We start from the raw sequence: 17,498 nt of genomic DNA, 5'->3' as shown, positions 1-17,498 counted from the left end.
GGTTCTGGCTAAACGTAGGTGCATTTTAAATAAAACGTTGGGGTATCTGCCATCTTTTCCTCCGTTCACACACATGTAAGACATACAAACAAAAAAAAAAGGAAAATGACACCCCTCATTCTCTGGTGTAGCTGAGAAGCTTCTTGCAGTGGCTTGCGTGCACCCAGTTGTCTCGTCCCTCGAGCTTGAGTGAGGTAGGTATCGTCAGCTGGACTTGGTATGGTCCGGTGAACCGTGGCTCGAGTCCGGTTCTTTGATGTTTCTTTAGGACGACCCAATCACCTGGCTCAATAGAAAGAACACCTGTTATTGTATTTGGATCGGGGAGCGATTCGCGAACCCGATGGTGTATCTTCTGCAGCTCCCGTTGCAGAGATTGCACATAACCTGTAAGCTGTGAATGCAAAGACGACAACTGTTGAGGAAAGTACAACCCTGTTTTGGGAGGTCCCCCAAACAACACCTCGTAGGGTGACAGCCCATGTGGTTGCCGAGGGGCATTCCGGATGGAATAGGGGGCAATGGGGAGACACTCAGGCCAAGGTTTTTGGGTATCGGAAGACGTTCAACCTTACCGCTACTCTCGGGGTGATATGGGGTGTGTCGCCGCTGACTCCAGTTCCACCAAAGAGATGCAGTCGTGTCCTTTGGAAGAGAGATTAGTAGTGGACAAAGAAGACATGTTAGCAGAAGAGGTGTTAGTATTGTTAGTCGTGTTGCAAAATTCAGCACTGTCATTGCTGTCCTCCCCCCCTTCTCATCTTCCAACACAGGAAGAAGAGAAGCTGGGTTAAGAATAGTGCATCGTTTGATAGTGAGGTTAGTAGGGGTTAGGAGGGCTTTCCCCTGAGAGGGGTACCTTGCCTTGGATGTCCTGTTTTCGCAGGACCGTTCTTGCTGCACTGGTGTCGGTGAGGCAAGGGAGGGGATATTTTAATTCCTCTAGAAAAAGATGGATCTGGGCCGACACCGATTTGTCAACTTCCTATGAGAATTCATAGGAGTTACTTACCATGGTGGTCATAGGGGCGGAGGACTCATCAGGAATGAACTGCCACCGACCTTTAGGTAATTGGGGACAGCTCCTCCTCATGTGCCCCGTTTGGTGGCACTGGAAGCACCTGGGTGGGGGCCTATTCTTCCTGTGACCCAGATCCCTTGGTTTTTCGTGTGGGGTCTGGGACATAAGAACTTTGGCCTTGTCTTGTTTTCTTCTATCCATTTCCCTCTCTATTGCCGCAAGAGTGGAAAGGATAGCAGGGATAGACATCTCATTATATTCGGGTCGGGCCAGAACCAGCCTTTCCCGAATTTTAGTATCGATGCCTTCCAAAAATTTGGCCCGCAACAGAATGTGCGTCGCGGTCACCTTTACCCCTTCAGTTGGAGCATCAGGTCCAACTTCCAGATCTGCATCCAGTGCCGTCTGCTTGAGACGGCGCCAGAAGCAGGCGCTTTCCTCATTAGGACCCTGGGTGAGCTTCATCATGTCCGTAGTAGAGGTAGCACCATACATTTCTGGAAGCTTTGCCTTTAGCTGTGTACAGAACTCTTTGCCCCCTGAAGTCATCTCCTCATGCGTGGTTATAGAGCACCCTGCAATCACTGTACTGGCCACTTCCATGCCCACCTTTGCCCGTAGGATCTGTGCACAATCTGACCCGCTCATACCATAGCTGAACTGGTTTTGTCCAAACATTCGAGCAAATCCTCTCGGATTGACTCGATAGTCCGGGAGCTCAGCCAGAATAGTGCGGATCTCTGCCGGGGTGAAGGGGACATGCCAAACTACCCGTTCCCCTAAAGTCCGTTCCCCCTGTGCATTGGGAGGACCTTCAAATTGCTGCACCCTGACTGGATAGGCCTCGGTCCGGGAAGTGTGCAAGGGCTGACCCAGCATCATCGGTGGGCTTAGATTAACCACCTCGCTTACTGCACCTTCAGGTTTGAGATCCCTCAGATCAGGGTATAGCTGGGGGGCAGGGGTCTGATCAGTGGTTCGTAGCGCTTTGATGCAATCCGCCCTGTTTTTTAACCGGGTGTCTATTCCCCTTGATTCACAGATAGTCTGCAAATCGGTTGTTGAGTAGGCTTCATAGTTGGAAACAGAAGGAGCTGGGGTGAAGCAGGGAGAAGGGAGAGATAGAGGCAGAGGCTGAGGCATAGAGACAGAAGACACAGAAGGTATGTCAAGAGTGACGTCACTAACAGAAGAGACAGGTGCAGTTATACTTATCTCAGCCACTGTTGGTTGTTGGGGGACCCCAGTAGACCCTGATCCTGCCTGCCTTAGTAGAGTCAGCCCTGAAAGAGCTTCCTCCACCTCTGACACTGGATCCTCCTGTTTTATTCCCTCTGGAGGCCAGGTATACATCACCTGGTTCTTCCGGACAGACACCAGTTTATGTATGCCCTGCTTCCCTAATCGGATTGACCTGTGAAGCCATAGCTGTGCGATCTCTAGTTCTGACGCCTGCATCCGTGGTTCAAATTCAGAGATGAATTTTTCCCACCTCCATGCGTCAAATGTACCTTCCCGGGGAATTTCCCATCTGGTACCCTTCGACCATTTATTCCACCTTTTGAGGGGTTCTGTAGACTTCCCCCCCAAACTCACCTTCATCAGTTGTGCAGCTGTCCTTACCCTGAAGAGGGCTGCTTCCCCCTCTCTCTTCATGGACTGACTACTGCCCATCGTGACTAGTCACTGGTATATATCCCGCGTCCGGGTACCTGTTTACCTCCTGGAGCACTCGGTGGGATCCTACCGAGAGGCCTGATTCCACCACTTTCCCAGCACAGCGTAATTTATGTGATACTTATCGATCACCCGAAGCGCATCAAGTGGCGGTCAGACTGAGAGCACACCTCCCACTCCCACAGCGCAATTTGTGTGATCCTGACCACCCGAAGTGTTTGTGGTGACCAGGACTTCCCTGGACCGCCCACTCGCACAGCGTAATTTATGTGGCTCTCATCACCCACTGTGTTTGGCAGGCCACACCGCACAATGATGAAAGTGGCTTTTCTCTCCCTGCACACAGTAGCTAACACAAGTCAAAACAAAAAGAGGGGTTCTTGGATGTTACTTAGGGGTCACTGGTTGGGCAGAAACCTGCTAACTGACCTTTAGGAAATTTGTGTAAAGAAAAAAACTTTCCTAATACACACAGAAAAACCCTTTTTCAACCTGAAAAACTGTTAAAAAGGACAAAGTGGATCCTTATGAAAAACACGGGACGTTTCACAGTAAAACAATTACACCGAGGTAAACCGAAAAACTGCGCCAAAAGTAACCTTGTTGCTGACGCAAAAATCACTCCTATCAGCACCGCTAAACGATCCACGTTATACACGCAATCTTTACTGCAACCACCTAGAACCGTTTACACAAAAAGTCTGCTGGACGTGAAACACGCGACACAGCAGCTTAAAACAAACCCGCTTTACAATAAGGAACTACTTTTAACAGGAAAAACACAAGAAAAACATAATCACTATACAAGAAATCTATGTGCAAAAACCCAGACTACACCGCGCTCATTAAATGTGGAACACGTGAGGGGAAAACTCGCTTAATACACTTTAAATTGGCTGGCAATACGCAAATTTAAAGCTAAAAGCAAACAAATGAAACTGTAAAAAATTTGGATTAAAAACACAATATGGGTCAAATGCATATAGGAAACTTCATGCACATTGCATAGAGATTACTGCACATTTGGTAGCCAACAAAATGGCCACCAAACAAAAGGAGTCCATGTGGTTTAGTCAAGAAAATGACCCCCCACAGGGAAGCACATGGTAATACTAGAATGACCCCCCACAGGGAAACACACGGCAGACTCTAGCCTCAAAATTGCCTCTTACATAAAACAGACTTTTAGACAGAACATACACTGGACAATTACACAACAATATGAAGTACACATACAACACAATTTGGGCACAATCACAGAACGGACATAAAACACCAACATATCACACTAACATGCACATGTAATGTCTTGGAAATTCGCTTTAACGAATTTCTCCTTACCGTGAGTACTCGCAGTTGGATGTGCAGAAATCCCCCATAAAGCTGTGCGAATCTCGCTTACCACGACTGCAGCCAAACTACACGATTCCTGCCCATCCAAATACTTTGGTTCTGTTGAATTTGTGGGTGATGGAGCTCCGTTACCCTGGAATGATCACACGACACTCTAAGGCTGGTTGCAATCCACATAAGGGCCGGCTTTAGGCTCAGCTCTCTGTTTTTATTAAGAATACACACATGCCCCCCACATGAATAAAGTCAAACCCTCCCACCGAACAATACAATGGGGATTGCCTATACAGAGGATATACATTCCAATTGGAGCATAGCCTTTGCTATTATCTATCACTGGTCCTCCCCCATGAGTCTTCTGAGGTCAGCAGACTTCCTCCCCTTCCCCCCTATGAGCCATCTGAGGTCATATTTCCTGTCCTACTAGCTTCTATTGGTATGCAAAATTCTCTGCACAAGCACTCCCTAAAAATATCAGTCTGTACCTGGATGGGCCCGATACGATCTTTATTAAAACACATCCATCCAAGATACAGTTTCAAGTTGGTAATGGGTTGTAAGATATGCATAAGCCTACACGTGGAGTTCACACCGCTTGCGCATTGCGTTATGAAGCCCACGTGGTACCATGCTGCTGATATGTGGATACAGGCCCACGGTCTACTGACAGCAGCATTCGCATGGAATGCCGTGGTGGTATACACGCCGGTCTATAAGCGCAGATCTGCCATCTCATCCATTACCAAGCTGAGTACTGTAATACATACATTGTACATGCGCATGGCCCAATTGCAGCCTTCAGAGCTTTAATTAAGCCACACGAGAGACATATGAATAACACGAATACATGACACATTTAAAGTTCGACCAACAATACAAAATTTCCATGACATTCCCTCCTGTTTTATCATATTCTCCTCGTGTCCCTTCTTGATCTTCTTCAGCTTGATGGGTGTAGTCTCAAACTTCAAAGAGTTCCTGTAGTTGTCCCTGAGAATAAAGCTCCACGGGGTACCTGAAACAACAAGACCCGACGCAGACTCGACGCAAACAGGCTTGATTGAAGCGATGATCCTCAAGAGCGTTGGAACCTTCACTACAGGAAGGCTCTTGCAAAAACCACAAACAGACTTGTGGTATGAATAAAGCTTGTGATCCCACGGTGGTCTGGGGAGATCCAGCAACAGATTCTCAAATTGCCCCTGCAGACGGGGCCACACAAGGCTGGTCTCGACCCAGACAGTTTTCCAAATCGCAGACACAAACCATGATGAGGCTTGAAGCTTGCTTGAAGGTCTTGGAGAATGTGGTCTTCAGAGAGATAAATTAGAGGGAAGCCAGGACGTAATCTGTAGAGAAGGTGGATGGTTGGTGAGGTCTTCCTCCGATCAGTGGTTGGAGTGGGATCCCAGGAGCGGGCATGGAGATGTGGTCGTCTGCCCGAGCTTGGTTTACACGGTCGATGAGGCAACAGGAACATCTCACCGCGGCATATAAAAGGCAGATGAAAAAGAGAAGCATCAGGATATACACTCCCACTTCCTTCAACCAAGATCCGATGGAGAACAGGAAATCTCCCAATCCTCCCAAACCCTTGAACGGGTTCCAACCCTCACTAGCTATAGCTCTAGCTTTTCCCTGTAGTTCACTAACTTTGTCCATATGGGCATGGACCTTGTCATCGGTGTCTTCTATCCAAGTACAACAATCCTCTCCGATGAACTCACAGAACCCCCCTTTGGCGGCTAAAAGATAATCGAGGGCCATCTTCTCCTGAAGCACTAAAATTCCCATCTGTCGTTGTTCTTGGGCAATTTCTCTGACAGCCTCTACGGTCTCGTTAAACATACTATCCACGATGACAGAAAAATTGTTCAGGCGCTTCATAAGTTCTATTCCCCATCCTGTCCATGAGGGGAACCAAGCCCATGCCTGGTCGCCCTCAGAGAACAGCTCCCTGCGAACTCTCCCTGCCATCCTTACCTTCTTGTGGACCATCAACTCTTCATGGTCCATCACTACATAGGATGCGGGGACTAGCTTTATGAGGGCACACGAACCTTTCGCGTTCTGGGGAAATGTTCTATAGGCTGCCGAACCACACAGAAAATAGTATGGACCTGTCAGAGCAGAACAGGAGGAGTTCCTCGTTCGGCCTCTGGTACTGAGCAACAGTTGCACAGACTGGGGGATTGCTCCCTCAGTCTGCACATCACATCCGTCCTTCCAACACACGTGGTCTGGTCGGTCAGTGTGGTTACTCAGAAAGGAAGTCTGGTTAGTCAGATTGACAGTTATACCTCCCTCGCAGGTGGTAATCCCAACAAACTTGTTACCTGTGCCAAAGCTGATGTTAAAGCACACCTGAGGGCTGCCTAGCTGCCCAGTTACCCATAATGGACTGGTGAGGGCCCTACAGGAGCTAGAGCTAATATTGGTGCTGAAACTGATGTTACCTGCTAAAAATGTGTCATTAAGTTCTACCGACAAATGTCTACGTGGGGGCTGACCAGGGGTCCCTTGCTTTTTCATGCCGACGCGGATGTCATATAGGGCATGAACAGCGGCCATTGCGGACATGTGATGACTGGGTGGGGGCTTTGAGCATACCCAACAGTTGGTTTTGTTGGCGGTTCTGGCTAAACGCAGGTGCATTTTAAATAAAAGGTTGGGGTATCTGCCGTCTTTTCCTCCGTTCACACACATGTAAGACATACAAACAAAAAGAAAAAGGAAAATGACACCCCTCATTCTCTGGTGTAGCTGAGAAGCTTCTTGCAGTGGCTTGCGTGCACCCAGTTGTCTCGTCCCTCGAGCTTGAGTGAGGTAGGTATCGTCAGCTGGACTTGGTATGGTCCGGTGAACCGTGGCTCGAGTCCGGTTCTTTGATGTTTCTTTAGGACGACCCAATCACCTGGCTCAATAGAAAGAACACCTGTTATTGTATTTGGATCGGGGAGCGATTCGCGAACCCGATGGTGTATCTTCTGCAGCTCCCGTTGCAGAGATTGCACATAACCTGTAAGCTGTGAATGCAAAGACGACAACTGTTGAGGAAAGTACAACCCTGTTTTGGGAGGTCCCCCAAACAACACCTCGTAGGGTGACAGCCCATGTGGTTGCCGAGGGGCATTCCGGATGGAATAGGGGGCAATGGGGAGACACTCAGGCCAAGGTTTTTGGGTATTGGAAGACGTTCAACCTTACCGCTACTCTCGGGGTGATATGGGGTGTGTCGCCGCTGACTCCAGTTCCACCAAAGAAATGCAGTCGTGTCCTTTGGAAGAGAGATTAGTAGTGGACAAAGAAGACATGTTAGCAGAAGAGGTGTTAGTATTGTTAGTCGTGTTGCAAAATTCAGCACTGTCATTGCTGTCCTCCCCCCCCTTCTCATCTTCCGACACAGGAAGAAGAGAAGCTGGGTTAAGAATAGTGCATCGTTTGATAGTGAGGTTAGTAGGGGTTAGGAGGGCTTTCCCCTGAGAGGGGTACCTTGCCTTGGATGTCCTGTTTTCGTAGGACCGTTCTTGCTGCACCGGTGTCAGTGAGGCAAGGGAGGGGATATTTTAATTCCTCTAGAAAAAGATGGATCTGGGCCGACACCGATTTGTCAACTTCCTATGAGAATTCATAGGAGTTACTTACCATGGTGGTCATAGGGGCGGAGGACTCATCAGGAATGAACTGCCACCGACCTTTAGGTAATTGGGGACAGCTCCTCCTCATGTGCCCCGTTTGGTGGCACTGGAAGCACCTGGGTGGGGGCCTATCCTTCCTGTGACCCAGATCCCTTGGTTTTTCGTGTGGGGTCTGGGACATAAGAACTTTGGCCTTGTCTTGTTTTCTTCTATCCATTTCCCTCTCTATTGCCGCAAGAGTGGAAAGGATAGCAGGGATAGACATCTCATTATATTCGGGTCGGGCCAGAACCAGCCTTTCCCGAATTTTAGTATCGATGCCTTCCAAAAATTTGGCCCGCAACAGAATGTGCGTCGCGGTCACCTTTACCCCTTCAGTTGGAGCATCAGGTCCAACTTCCAGATCCGCATCCAGTGCCGTCTGCTTGAGACGGCGCCAGAAGCAGGCGCTTTCCTCATTAGGACCCTGGGTGAGCTTCATCATGTCCGTAGTAGAGGTAGCACCATACATTTCTGGAAGCTTTGCCTTTAGCTGTGTACAGAACTCTTTGCCCCCTGAAGTCATCTCCTCATGCGTGGTTATAGAGCACCCTGCAATCACTGTACTGGCCACTTCCATGCCCACCTTTGCCCGTAGGATCTGTGCACAATCTGACCCGCTCATACCATAGCTGAACTGGTTTTGTCCAAACATTCGAGCAAATCCTCTCGGATTGACTCGATAGTCCGGGAGCTCAGCCAGAATAGTGCGGATCTCTGCCGGGGTGAAGGGGACATGCCAAACTACCCGTTCCCCTAAAGTCCGTTCCCCCCGTGCATTGGGAGGACCTTCAAATTGCTGCACCCTGACTGGATAGGCCTCGGTCCGGGAAGAGTGCAAGGGCTGACCCAGCATCATCGGTGGGCTTAGATTAACCACCTCGCTTACTGCACCTTCAGGTTTGAGGTCCCTCAGATCAGGGTATAGCTGGGGGGCAGGGGTCTGATCAGTGGTTCGTAGCGCTTTGATGCAATCCGCCCTGTTTTTTAACCGGGTGTCTATTCCCCTTGATTCACAGATAGTCTGCAAATCGGTTGTTGAGTAGGCTTCATAGTTGGAAACAGAAGGAGCTGGGGTGAAGCAGGGAGAAGGGAGAGATAGAGGCAGAGGCTGAGGCATAGAGACAGAAGACACAGAAGGTATGTCAAGAGTGACGTCACTAACAGAAGAGACAGGTGCAGTTATACTTATCTCAGCCACTGTTGGTTGTTGGGGGACCCCAGTAGACCCTGATCCTGCCTGCCTTAGTAGAGTCAGCCCTGAAAGAGCTTCCTCCACCTCTGACACTGGATCCTCCTGTTTTATTCCCTCTGGAGGCCAGGTATACATCACCTGGTTCTTCCGGACAGACACCAGTTTATGTATGCCCTGCTTCCCTAATCGGATTGACCTGTGAAGCCATAGCTGTGCGATCTCTAGTTCTGACGCCTGCATCCGTGGTTCAAATTCAGAGATGAATTTTTCCCACCTCCATGCGTCAAATGTACCTTCCCGGGGAATTTCCCATCTGGTACCCTTCGACCATTTATTCCACCTTTTGAGGGGTTCTGTAGACTTCCCCCCCAAACTCACCTTCATCAGTTGTGCAGCTGTCCTTACCCTGAAGAGGGCTGGTTCCCCCTCTCTCTTCATGGACTGACTACTGCCCATCGTGACTAGTCACTGGTATATATCCCGCGTCCGGGTACCTGTTTACCCCCTGGAGCACTCGGTGGGATCCTACCGAGAGGCCTGATTCCACCACTTTCCCAGCACAGCGTAATTTATGTGATACTTATCGATCACCCGAAGCGCATCAAGTGGCGGTCAGACTGAGAGCACACCTCCCACTCCCACAGCGCAATTTGTGTGATCCTGACCACCCGAAGTGTTTGTGGTGACCAGGACTTCCCTGGACCGCCCACTCACACAGCGTAATTTATGTGGTTCTCATCACCCACTGTGTTTGGCAGGCCACACCGCACAATGATGAAAGTGGCTTTTCTCTCCCTGCACACAGTAGCTAACACAAGTCAAAACAAAAAGAGGGGTTCTTGGATGTTACTTAGGGGTCACTGGTTGGGCAGAAACCTACTAACTGACCTTTAGGAAATTTGTGTAAAAAGAAAAAAACTTTCCTAATACACACAGAAAAACCCTTTTTCAACCTGAAAAACTGTTAAAAAGGACAAAGTGGATCCTTATGAAAAACACGGGACGTTTCACAGTAAAACAATTACACCGAGGTAAACCGAAAAACTGCGCCAAAAGTAACCTTGTTGCTGACTCAAAAATCACTCCTATCAGCACCGCTAAACGATCCACGTTATACACGCAATCTTTACTGCAACCACCTAGAACCGTTTACACAAAAAGTCTGCTGGACGTGAAACACGCGACACAGCAGCTTAAAACAAACCCGCTTTACAATAAGGAACTACTTTTAACAGGAAAAACACAAGAAAAACATAATCACTATACAAGAAATCTATGTGCAAAAACCCAGACTTCACCGCGCTCACTAAATGTGGAACACGTGAAGGGAAAACTCGCTTAATACACTTTAAATTGGCTGGCAATACGCAAATTTAAAGCTAAAAGCAAACAACTTAAACTGTAAAAAATTTGGATTAAAAACACAATATGGGTCAAATGCATATAGGAAACTTCATGCACATTGCATAGAGATTACTGCACATTTGGTAGCCAACAAAATGGCCACCAAACAAAAGGAGTCCATGTGGTTTAGTCAAGAAAATGACCCCCCACAGAGGAGCACATGGCAGATACTAGAATGACCCCCCACAGAGGAGCACATGGCAGATACTAGAATGACCCCCCACAGAGGAGCACACGGCAGACTCTAGCCTCAAAATTGCCTCTTACATAAAACAGACTTTTAGACAGAACATACACTGGACAATTACACAACAATATGAAGCACACATACAACACAATTTGGGCACAATCACAGAACGGACATAAAACACCAACATATCACACTAACATGCACATGTAACAAAAAGGACCCCCTGCTGCATGCTTGCTGGGAGCAGTGGTACCACAAAACATTGTACAGACCACATAACACAGATCTTACAACAGTTAACAATTAACCTAAGCCTTTCAGCACTGTAATAATTACCTCACGTGGAGGGGGGTAAAGCAATCACCACAGTACCTACAACCCGCAAATACTTACCTAACACTATGCAACAACTTTTACCCACTAAAACATATACCCGTTTAATTTTTGGTTGGAAGATTTTTTAAACTTGACCAAATCCAGCCAACCAAAACCCCCCCCTCTGCTGCGTTCCGCAGAGACAAACCCTTGTCTTTCACCCACAAATCAAGAGTTTAGGACAAAAAACGAGGTCCTTGTTAAGCGGTATTTCTTGTTAGCTAACAGAGAGCGAAATCAGCCACACGAACACGCAAAAAGCGATCCTCTTAATGGCAGAGAGACCTGAAATGTGCCGGCATACTTTTTGCTAGTTCATGATGGCCATTCCCCCCTCGTTCTAGGTTAGCTACGCAAGAATACGCGTTAGTATCCACCAGGCTCGCCAAACTGTCTTGGAAATTCGCTTTAACGAATTTCTCCTTACCGTGAGTACTCGCAGTTGGATGTGCAGAAATCCCCCATAAAGCTGTGCGAATCTCGCTTACCACGACTGCAGCCAAACTACACGATTCCTGCCCATCCAAATACTTTGGTTCTGTTGAATTTGTGGGTGATGGAGCTCCGTTACCCTGGAATGATCACACGACACTCTAAGGCTGGTTGCAATCCACATAAGGGCCGGCTTTAGGCTCAGCTCTCTGTTTTTATTAAGAATACACACATGCCCCCCACATGAATAAAGTCAAACCCTCCCACCGAACAATACAATGGGGATTACCTATACAGAGGATATACATTCCAATTGGAGCATAGCCTTTGCTATTATCTATCACTGGTCCTCCCCCATGAGTCTTCTGAGGTCAGCAGACTTCCTCCCCTTCCCCCCTATGAGCCATCTGAGGTCATATTTCCTGTCCTACTAGCTTCTATTGGTATGCAAAATTCTCTGCACAAGCACTCCCTAAAAATATCAGTCTGTACCTGGATGGGCCCGATACGATCTTTATTAAAACACATCCATCCAAGATACAGTTTCAAGTTGGTAATGGGTTGTAAGATATGCATAAGCCTACACGTGGAGTTCACACCGCTTGCGCATTGCGTTATGAAGCCCACGTGGTACCATGCTGCTGATATGTGGATACAGGCCCACGGTCTACTGACAGCAGCATTCGCATGGAATGCCGTGGTGGTATACACGCCGGTCTATAAGCGCAGATCTGCCATCTCATCCATTACCAAGCCGAGTACTGTAATACATACATTGTACATGCGCATGGCCCAATTGCAGCCTTCAGAGCTTTAATTAAGCCACACGAGAGACATATGAATAACACGAATACATGACACATTTAAAGTTCGACCAACAATACAAAATTTCCATGACAGTAACAGAAAGGACCCCCTGCTGCATGCTTGCTGGGAGCAGTAGTACCACAAAACATTGTACAGACTACATACACACAGATCTTACAACAGTTAACAATTAACCTAAGCCTTTCAGCACTGTAATAATTACCTCACGTGGAGGGGGGTAGAGCAATCACCACAGTACCTACAGCCCACAAATACTTACCTAACACTATGCAACAACTTTTACCCACTAAAACATATACCCGTTTAATTTTTGGTTGGAAGATTTTTAAACTTGACCAAATCCAGCCAACCAAACCCACCCCCCCTGCTGCTCTCAGCAGAGACAAACCCTCGTCTTTTCACCCACAAATCAAGAGTTTAGGACAAAAAATGAGGTCCTTGCCAAGCGGTATTTCTTGTTAGCTAACAGAGAGCGAAATCAGCCACACGAACACGCAAAAAGCGATCCTCTTAATGGCAGAGAGACCTGAAATGTGCCGGCATACTTTTTGCTAGTTCATGATGGCCATTCCCCCCTCGTTCTAGGTTAGCTACGCAAGAATACGCGTTAGTATCCACCAGGCTCGCCAAACTGTCTTGGAAATTCGCTTTAACGAATTTCTCCTTACCGTGAGTACTCGCAGTTGGATGCGCAGAAATCCCCCATAAAGCTGTGCGAATCTCGCTTACCACGACTGCAGCCAAACTACACGATTCCTGCCCATCCAAATACTTTGGTTCTGTTGAATTTGTGGGTGATTGGAGCTCCGTTACCCTAGAATGATCACACGACACTCTAAGGCTGGTTGCAATCCACATAAGGGCCGGCTTTAGGCTCAGCTCTCTGTTTTATTAAGAATACACACATGCCCCCCACATGAATAAAGTCAATCCCTCCCACTGAACAATACAATGGGGATTGCCTATACAGAGGATGTACATTCCAATTGGAGCATAGCCTTTGCTATTATCTATCACTGGTCCTCCCCCATGAGTCTTCTGAGGTCAGCAGACTTCCTCCCCTTCCCCCCTATGAGCCATCTGAGGTCATATTTCCTGTCCTACTAGCTTCTATTGGTATGCAAAATTCTCTGCACAAGCATCTCCCTAAAAATATCAGTCTGTACCTGGATGGGCCCGATACGATCTTTATTAAAACACATCCATCCCAGATACAGTTCAGATTAGTAATGGGTTGTAAGATATGCATAAGCCTACACGTGGAGTTCACACCGCTTGCGCATTGCGTTATGAAGCCCACGTGGTACCATGCTGCTGATATGTGGATACAGGCCCACGGTCTACTGACAGCAGCATTCGCATGGAATGCCGTGGTGGTATACACGCCGGTCTATAAGCGCAGATCTGCCATCTCATCCATTACCAAGCTGAGTACTGTAATACATACATTGTACATGCGCATGGCCCAATTGCAGCCTTCAGAGCTTTAATTAAGCCACACGAGAGACATATGAATAACACGAATATATGACACATTTAAAGTTCGACCAACAATACAAAATTTCCATGACAGGGTGCAGGCATCGGGACCCTTCCCGGGGTCTGAGGGTGCAGGCATCGGGACCCTTCCCGGGGTCTGAGGGTGCAGGCATCGGGACCCTTCCCGGGGTCTGAGGGTGCAGGCATCGGGACCCTTCCCGGGGTCTGAGGGTGCAGGCATCGGGACCCTTCCCGGGGTCTGAGGGTGCAGTCATCGGGACCCTTTCCGGGGTCTGAGGGTGCAGGCATCGGTACCCTCCCCGGGGTCTGAGGGTGCAGGCATCGGGACCCTTCCCGGGGTCTGAGGGTGCAGGCATCGGGACCCACCTTGGGTCTGAGGGTGCAGGCATCGGGACCCACCTTGGGTCTGAGGGTGCAGGCATCGGGACCCACCTTGGGTCTGAGGGTGCAGGCATCGGGACCCACCTTGGGTCTGAGGGTGCAGGCATCGGGACCCACCTTGGGTCTGAGGGTGCAGGCATCGGGACCCACCTTGGGTCTGAGGGTGCAGGCATCGGGACCCTTCCCGTGGCCTGAGGGTGCAGGCATGCCACAGAGCCCTCGCGGGGCCTGAGGGTGCAGGCATGCCACAGAGCCCTCGCGGGGCCTGAGGGTGCAGGCATCCCACAGAGCCCTCGCGGGGCCTGAGGGTGCAGGCATCCCACAGAGCCCTCGCGGGGCCTGAGGGTGCAGGCATCCCACAGAGCCCTCGCGGGGCCTGAGGGTGCAGGCATCCCACAGAGCCCTCGTGGGGCCTGAGGGTGCTGGCATCCCACAGAGCCCTCGCGGGGCCTGAGGGTGCTGGCATCCCACAGAGCCCTCGCGGGGCCTGAGGGTGCAGGCACCCCACAGAGCCCTCGCGGGGCCTGAGGGTTCAGGCACCCCACAGAGCCCTCGCGGGGCCTGTGGGTTCAGGCACCCCACAGAGCCCTCGCGGGGCCTGTGGGTGCAGGCACCCCACAGAGCCCTCGCGGGGCCTGAGGGTGCAGGCACCCCACAGAGCCCTCGCGGGGCCTGAGGGTGCAGGCACCCCACAGAGCCCTCGCGGGGCCTGAGGGTGCAGGCACCCCACAGAGCCCTCGCGGGGCCTGAGGCTGCAGGCATCGGGACCCTCCCGGGGTCTGAGGGTGCAGGCATCCCACAGAGCCCTCGCGGGGCCTGAGGGTGCAGGCATCCCACAGAGCCCTCGCGGGGTCTGAGGGTGCAGGCATCGGGAACCTTTGCGGGATCTGAGGGTGCAGGCATCGGGACCCTTTGCGGGGTCTGAGGGTGCAGGCATCGGGACCCTTCCCGGGGTCTGAGGGTGCAGGCATCGGGACCCTTTGCGGGGTCTGAGGGTGCTGGCATCGGGACCCATCCCGGGGCTTGAGGGTGCAGGCATCCCACAGAGCCCTCGCGGGGCCTGAGGGTGCAGGCATCCCACAGAGCCCTCGCGGGGCCTGAGGGTGCAGGCATCCCACAGAGCCCTCGCGGGGCCTGAGGGTGCAGGCATCCACAGAGCCCTCGCGGGGCCTGAGGGTGCAGGCATCCACAGAGCCCTCGCGGGGCCTGAGGGTGCAGGCATTTACAGAGCCCTCGCGGGGCCTGAGGGTGCAGGCATTTACAGAGCCCTCGCGGGGCCTGAGGGTGCAGGCATCGGGACCCTTCCCGGGGTCTGAGGGTGCAGGCATCGGGACCCTTCCCGGGGCTTGAGGGTGCAGGCATCCCACAGAGCCCTCGCGGGGCCTGAGGGTGCAGGCATCCCACAGAGCCCTCGCGGGGCCTGAGGGTGCAGGCATCCCACAGAGCCCTCGCGGGGCCTGAGGGTGCAGGCATCGGGACCCTTCCCGGGGTCTGACGGTGCAGGCATCAGGACCCTTCCCGGGGTCTGAGGGTGCAGGCATCGGGACCCTTCCCGGGGTCTTAGGGTGCAGGCATCGGGACCCTTCCCGGGGCCTGAGGGTGCAGGCATCCCACAGTGCCCTCGCGGGGCCTGAGGGTGCAGGCATCCACAGTGCCCTCGCGGGGCCTGAGGGTGCAGGCATCCACAGAGCCCTCGCGGGGTCTGAGGGTGCAGGCATCGGGACCCTTCCCGGGGTCTGAGGGTGCAGGCATCGGGACCCTTCCCGGGGTCTGAGGGTGCAGGCATCAGGACCCTTCCCGGGGCCTGAGGGTGCAGGCATCCCACAGAGCCCTCGCGGGGCCTGAGGGTGCAGGCATCCCACAGAGCCCTCGCGGGGCCTGAGGGTGCAGGCATCCCACAGAGCCCTCGCGGGGCCTGAGGGTGCAGGCATCCCACAGAGCCCTCGCGGGGCCTGAGGGTGCAGGCATCCCACAGAGCCCTCGCGGGGCCTGAGGGTGCAGGCATCCCACAGAGCCCTCGCGGGGCCTGAGGGTTCAGGCATCCCACAGAGCCCTCGCGGGGCCTGAGGGTGCAGGCATCCCACAGAGCCCTCGCGGGGCCTGTGGGTTCAGGCATCCCACAGAGCCCTCGCGGGGCCTGTGGGTTCAGGCATCCCACAGAGCCCTCGCGGGGCCTGTGGGTTCAGGCATCCCACAGAGCCCTCGCGGGGCCTGTGGGTTCAGGCATCCCACAGAGCCCTCGCGGGACCTGAGGGTGCAGGCATCGGGACCCTTCCCGGGGTCTGAGGGTGCAGGCATCGGGACCCTTCCCGGGGTCTGAGGGTGCAGGCATCGGGACCCTTCCCGGGGCCTGAGGGTGCAGGCATCGGGACCCTTCCCGGGGCCTGAGGGTGCAGGCATCCAACGGAGCCCTCGCGGGGCCTGAGGGTGCAGGCATCGGGACCCTTCCCGGGGCCTGAGGGTGCAGGCATCCCACGGAGCCCTCGCGGGGCCTGAGGGTGCAGGCATCCCACGGAGCCCTCGCGGGGCCTGAGGGTGCAGGCATCCCACGGAGCCCTCGCGGGGCCTGAGGGTGCAGGCATCCCACGGAGCACTCGCGGGGCCTGAAGGTATCCCACAGAGCCCTCGCGGGGCCTGAGGGTGCAGGCATCCCACTGAGCCCTCGCGGGGCCTGAGGGTGCAGGCATCCCACTGAGCCCTCGCGGGGCCTGAGGGTGCAGGCATCCCACAGAGCCCTCGCGGGGCCTGAGGGTGCAGGCATCCCACAGAGCCCTTGCGGGGCCTGAGGGTGCAGGCATCCCACAGAGCCCTCGCGGTGCCTGAGGGTGCAGGCATCCCACAGAGCCCTCGCGGTGCCTGAGGGTGCAGGCATCCCACAGAGCCCTCGCGGTGCCTGAGGGTGCAGGCATCCACAGAGCCCTCGCGGGGCCTGAGGGTGCTGGCATCCACAGAGCCCTCGCGGGGTCTGAGGGTGCAGGCATCGGGACCCTTTGCCGGGTCTGAGGGTGCAGGCATCGGGACCCTTTGCCGGGTCTGAGGGTGCAGGCATCGGGACCCTTCCCGGGGTCTGAGGGTGCAGGCATCGGGACCCTTCCCGGGGTTTGAGGGTGCAAGCATCGGGACCCTTCCCGGGGTCTGAGGGTGCAGGCATCCCACAGAGCCCTCGCGGGGCCTGAAGGTATCCCACAGAGCCCTCGCGGGGCCTGAGGGTGCAGGCATCCCATTGAGCCCTCGCGGGGCCTGAGGGTGCAGGCATCCCACAGAGCCCTCGCGGGGCCTGAGGGTGCAGGCATCCCACAGAGCCCTCGCGGGGCCTGAGGGTGCAGGCATCCCACAGAGCCCTCGCGGGGCCTGAGGGTGCAGGCATCCCACAGAGCCCTCGCGGGGCCTGAGGGTGCAGGCATCCCACAGAGCCCTCGCGGGGCCTGAGGGTGCAGGCATCCCACAGAGCCCTCGCGGGGCCTG

General features: G+C 52.8%; 2 protein-coding genes across 2 annotated transcripts; both read right to left on the bottom strand.

Annotated features, from left to right (window-relative positions):
• Positions 1-204: 204 nt before the first annotated feature.
• LOC149467540 (uncharacterized) lies at positions 205-3,844 on the bottom strand. Its single transcript, XM_089671502.1, has 2 exons — positions 576-3,844; positions 205-282 (listed from the first exon to the last, which is right to left on the bottom strand). Exon 1 carries the CDS (start codon positions 2,693-2,695, stop codon positions 986-988), a length of 1,710 nt encoding a protein of 569 aa, XP_089527628.1. The 5' UTR covers positions 2,696-3,844; the 3' UTR covers positions 205-282; positions 576-985.
• A 368-nt stretch (positions 3,845-4,212) lies between these two features.
• LOC149467539 (uncharacterized) lies at positions 4,213-12,210 on the bottom strand. The gene is made up of 2 exons (XM_089671501.1): positions 7,259-12,210; positions 4,213-6,965 (listed from the first exon to the last, which is right to left on the bottom strand). Exon 1 carries the CDS (start codon positions 9,377-9,379, stop codon positions 7,670-7,672), a length of 1,710 nt encoding a protein of 569 aa, XP_089527627.1. The 5' UTR covers positions 9,380-12,210; the 3' UTR covers positions 4,213-6,965; positions 7,259-7,669.
• Between the last annotated feature and the right edge of the window lie 5,288 nt (positions 12,211-17,498).

The sequence above is a fragment of the Staurois parvus genome, unplaced genomic scaffold (genome assembly GCF_062004578.1).
Source record: "Staurois parvus isolate SC_StPar_1 unplaced genomic scaffold, SC_StPar_1.0 ptg000106l, whole genome shotgun sequence".
Taxonomy (NCBI): Eukaryota; Metazoa; Chordata; class Amphibia; order Anura; family Ranidae; genus Staurois; species Staurois parvus.
The sequence above is the reverse complement of the archived record's forward strand: the minus strand, read 5'-3'. Positions and strand labels throughout refer to the sequence as shown.

Bases quoted from the DNA above. Each gene is read 5' to 3' on its own strand.
- LOC149467540 (XM_089671502.1), bottom strand. From the start codon at position 2,695: ATGGGCAGTAGTCAGTCCATGAAGAGAGAGGGGGAAGCAGCCCTCTTC.
- LOC149467539 (XM_089671501.1), bottom strand. From the start codon at position 9,379: ATGGGCAGTAGTCAGTCCATGAAGAGAGAGGGGGAACCAGCCCTCTTC.